This window comes from Propithecus coquereli, unplaced genomic scaffold (genome assembly GCF_000956105.1).
Source record: "Propithecus coquereli isolate 6110/MARCELLA unplaced genomic scaffold, Pcoq_1.0 Scaffold5, whole genome shotgun sequence".
In the NCBI taxonomy this organism is placed as follows: domain Eukaryota; kingdom Metazoa; phylum Chordata; class Mammalia; order Primates; family Indriidae; genus Propithecus; species Propithecus coquereli.
Window position 1 is genome coordinate 20756538 of NW_012150840.1, and position 4397 is coordinate 20760934.

Below are 4397 nucleotides of genomic sequence, written 5' to 3' on the forward strand. Positions count from 1 at the left end.
ATTTTCCACATATATATCTAACATTATTATCTGCAAATGGTATGGTCAGTAGAAAAAGTAAGTGAAGATTTCTGGTTGCATGCCACCCAAATGTTTAATGCATTTATTTTGTAATCATTTATTAAGCAGCAACTATCAACCAAGAATTATGCTACTCACATAAGAGAAACAAAGCTGAAAAAATTACTCATCTTCTCTCAAGGAATTGAGAATGGCTTTATAGATATAAGGCATGAAATGAAATATTAATATAGAATGATTTGTTTAATTTATAGACCCCGAAGTACCATCAACCAAACTCTTTTGGGATCCCTGAGTACAGAACTGAAGCCTTTTGGCTTATTTAGGAAAGAGAGCTCTTCACTCTGTTGGATTTACTGCAAGGGTAGATACCAAACTTAGAATACATATTTCAAATATCAATTCATATTGCCAGCATTCATTGAAAAGCCTCAATGGGAAGAACATCAGCAGTAAAAAAACATTATGTTATTCTGTTTCATGAATGTGTTTTTCCCCCCCACTGTCCTTCCTCTGATCTTTTTTGGTCATGTGATTTGATAAATAGGAGGCTGAGCTAGGGCCACAGAGGAACTTCAGTCCTCCATCACCGCCGCCCATCACCCCCACCGGTGCCTGTTCAACCTTCCTCTGGTACAGCTCTACATACCTCTCTAAGAGGGCTTCCCAATTCTTCTTTAGATTTTGTTCAGTGATATGAATTGGAGTGTTAAAACATAAGCACTAATATTGTTTCTGTTAGTGACCTAGAGCTGTCATTCCAAAAATAAAAAAGCTACTCATTCAATAAATACAGTATGTTTAACACCATGTTAAACCTGTGGCTATTGCATCCTACAAGGCTGTATTCAAGATTCAAAAGAGTGGCTCATTCTATTTTTATCCAAACTCTCTTCCCTTGGCCTCTGTAATACCGCAGTCCTGGTTGTATTCCTACCTTGCTGGTCAGCCTTTCTCATCATCTTTTGCTGTTGCTTCTCCTCCCTCACTTCTAATTATTGGGGTTCCATATGGCCCAGTCCTATGTCCTCTTCTCTTCTCATTCTGCCTTCTGCTAGGTGCTCTTATCTAACAATTCTCAAACTTACATATGTAGTTCAGGCCTCTCCTCTTAATGTTGGGCTATATACCTGTTGCTCTGCTTGGTATCTCCTCTCAGATGTCTCACATATATATATCACATTTTAAGTTTTCAAAACTGAACTCTTAGAATAGACAGCACAATGGCTGACCAGAGACACCAGCTGCCAGGTTGTCTCAGAAAGAAGGAAAAGTTTTAGATGAAAAAGAAAAGGCAAACAAACAATTGCAGATTGGGTGTAATTCCAAGGCAAAAGTGGCAGAACCTACAAGAGATTCCACAGGAAGAAATTGCAGAACAGAACAGGCAGCAGCAAGATATCCACAGAGGTCAACCCGGGAGAGGCCTGGAGTCCAGCAAAAAGGGTAGGTGGAGTAGTGTGTTTCTCCCTCCCTCACGTCTCTGGCAGTCAGCAGGCTCCTGAGCTGCTAGAGAGCATTTCTACCTTCACAGACCCAAAAGCTGCTGCCAGCAGTGAACTGGGAGCTTCTTGGGGACAAAGCACCAGGCTGCCAGTATCCATGCGGGGCTTCCTGTAACCACAGACTTGAGCCGAGATGGCAGGTGCCATATTGCTTCTCCACCCACGGTGTGCCTTTGTTCTCCCCATGGGGCTTCAGCCCTCAGTTTTTGTCTTGCTCATTCCCACACAAACATTTCCCAACTCCAGCCCAGACTGCGGGAGCCGCAAGGGGCCAGTGGGTCCTGAGGGATCAGCATGACCTCAGAGCCTGGACATTCTAGGTGGGATGCCTTCCAGAGAAAGGGGTGGAGGGCTAGCTTTCTCCATTCAGACTCTTTTCCTCTCCTTTCCCTCCCCTGCCCACAGCTGCCAAGAGAGATGCTTGAGCTGGGGTTCTCAGGAGCTGCTGCTTCCCCTTTGTTGGGCGGCTTCCGCAGAGAGAGGGGCTCAAACCTTTGCTCTTAAAGGCCAGCAGGATTAAGGAGTGCTCAGACTATGAGGTCCCTGCTCACTGGCCTTCCCTAGTGCTGCTTGCCTGGCGGGTCCATCAGAGCAGGGCTTACCCCGAAGCAGAGGGACATGCAATCTGCTTGAACAGCCCATAAACAACTTGAGACCAGCACACTGCTGCCTGTCAGTCAGGGATTGATCTTCGGGGACCTGGGGACAGGACTGCAGGCCAGATCCCATACCCTCAGGACTCAATCATGTTACTCAGGGGCACGGAGGGGAGATTCGTGAACTAATCTCAGGAAGTGAGGAAGCCCTTGTGGGCAGAAATGAAAAAGAGAGTACAGCATGGGTCCCAGCCACCACACACTCATGGAGCACCCCTCCCCCCACAGAAAAGCCATGCTTTCAACCCAGCACAGGATCCTGGATAGGGATGCTCGCAGCCTGCTGTGCCATTGCTGGGGAGCTCAGCTAGTGAAAATGACTTTTATCAAAAAGTCCCCAAACAACAAATGCTGGCATGGATGCGGAGACACAGGAAAACTCATACGCTGTTGGTGGGACTGCAAATTAGTACAACCTCTATGGAAAACAGTATAGAGATTCCTCAAAGAACTAAAAGTCAGCCTACCGGTTGATCCAGCAATCCCACTACCGGGTATTTACCCAAAAGAAAAGAAGTTATTTTATCAAAAAGACAAGGTTTATTGCAGCACAATTCACAATTGCAAAGATGTGGAATCAACCCAAGTACTCATGAATTCATGAGTGGATTAACAAAATGTGGCACATGTATACTATGGAATACTACTCAGCCATGAGGAAGGATGAATTAAGGCCTTTTGCAACAATTTGGATGGAACTGGAGACCATTATCCTAAGTGAAGTATCTAAAGAATGGAAAAACAAACACCACATGTACTCTCTATTATACGGGAACTAACGGATGAGCACACATGTGCACAGAGGGAAGAAAAACTCAGTGGAAATCAAGCATGGGGAACGGGGAAGGAGGAGATGGACTTAAACCTACCTAATGGGTACAATGAACACTATCTGGGTATTGGGCATACTTATAACTCTGACTTGAGCATAACAAAATTGATACATGTAACCAAAAACATCTGTAGCCCCATAATATTTTGAAATAAAAAATAAATGAAAAAAAAAACCGAACTCTTAATAATCCTCCTGAAATCTACTACTCCTTCCGTGTTTGCTGAGCCAGTCGATGGCCCCTCCACTCATCCAGATGCAAATCCCAGACACCTGAAGGGTATCACTATACCTTCTTTCCTCATCATCCACTTCTAATCCTTCACCAAATCCTGTTAATTCTATTGCCCTAACATATATAAAATGTATTGTTAGGTTTATTCCAGGTGGGAACCTGAAAAGTATGTGTAGGACAGAATGTGGTTAATGCAAAACTTAGGCTTATAAAACAATAGCCGCAGGAGTCTGGGGAGTCCCTGGACTTTGTAGATCTGGCGGATGGCTACCACCAGCATTTCTCCCCCTCCCTCCCTGATAGAGACAAAGCTTATCTCTCCCTAATAGATCTGACAGCCAGCTACAGCCAGCATTCCTTCCTTCTCCCTCCCTGATGGAGACCAAGGCTGTCTCTCCCTGGCTCTCCTGATAAGGATGACGCCAGAACAGAAGGATGGGTGAGACTGGGGAAAAGGGGTCGTAGGAGTTGGTTGTTTGAAGAATTTACTACAAACAGCTGTTCTGCCCACTGTCCTCTGCTGCACGTAGCAAGAAGCAATTCTTCACCCGCCAGTTTGGCCCAGAAACAAAGAACTGAACGGGGCAGGTGGGAGGGGGTCGGCTATGCCCATGTATAAAAACCTCACTAAACCCCCTTCTGTGCTCACTCTCTTTTCGGACTCAGCCCACCCGCACCCAGGCGAATAAACCAGCCGTGTTGCTCCCACATAGCCTGTGTGTGAAATGTGTCCTTTGTGTCCTTCATTCACCCTTTCATGTATCCTTTTCCTTTTCACTGCTATCGCTTCTATCTAAGCCACCATCATCTTATGCTTGGACTACAATAATTTTAGAGCTCAACTGGTCTTTCCAATTTTGACCTCCTTTAATTCATTATCTGCACAGCAGCCGGAGTGATTTTTCTTGGGCAAAATCCAATGAACTTAACATAAACGTGCAGGCCCAGGAGTTCAGTTGGCCCCTGCCCACCTCTGTCCTCATTTTGCTCCATTCCTGCATGCCTGTGTTCCTTGAACAGTCCAGTATCTTCCCACCTCAGGACCTTCGCATGCTTTTGCCTCTGTCTAGAAAGTTATTTTCCTCTCTCTTGCCTGGTTAACTCTACTGATTCTTTTCAGCCTAAATATTACACACACACAGATACAT

At 45.1% G+C, this 4397-nt stretch overlaps 1 protein-coding gene across 1 annotated transcript in view; it reads left to right on the top strand.

Annotated features, from left to right (window-relative positions):
• The window catches only part of TSHR (thyroid stimulating hormone receptor), a 194901-nt gene that overhangs the window by 99048 nt on the left and 91456 nt on the right, over positions 1-4397 (top strand). The window contains exon 4 of the mRNA XM_012656114.1: positions 2038-2049. Within this exon, the coding sequence (XP_012511568.1) occupies positions 2038-2049 (12 nt within the window). The remainder of the gene's footprint in view (positions 1-2037; positions 2050-4397) is intronic.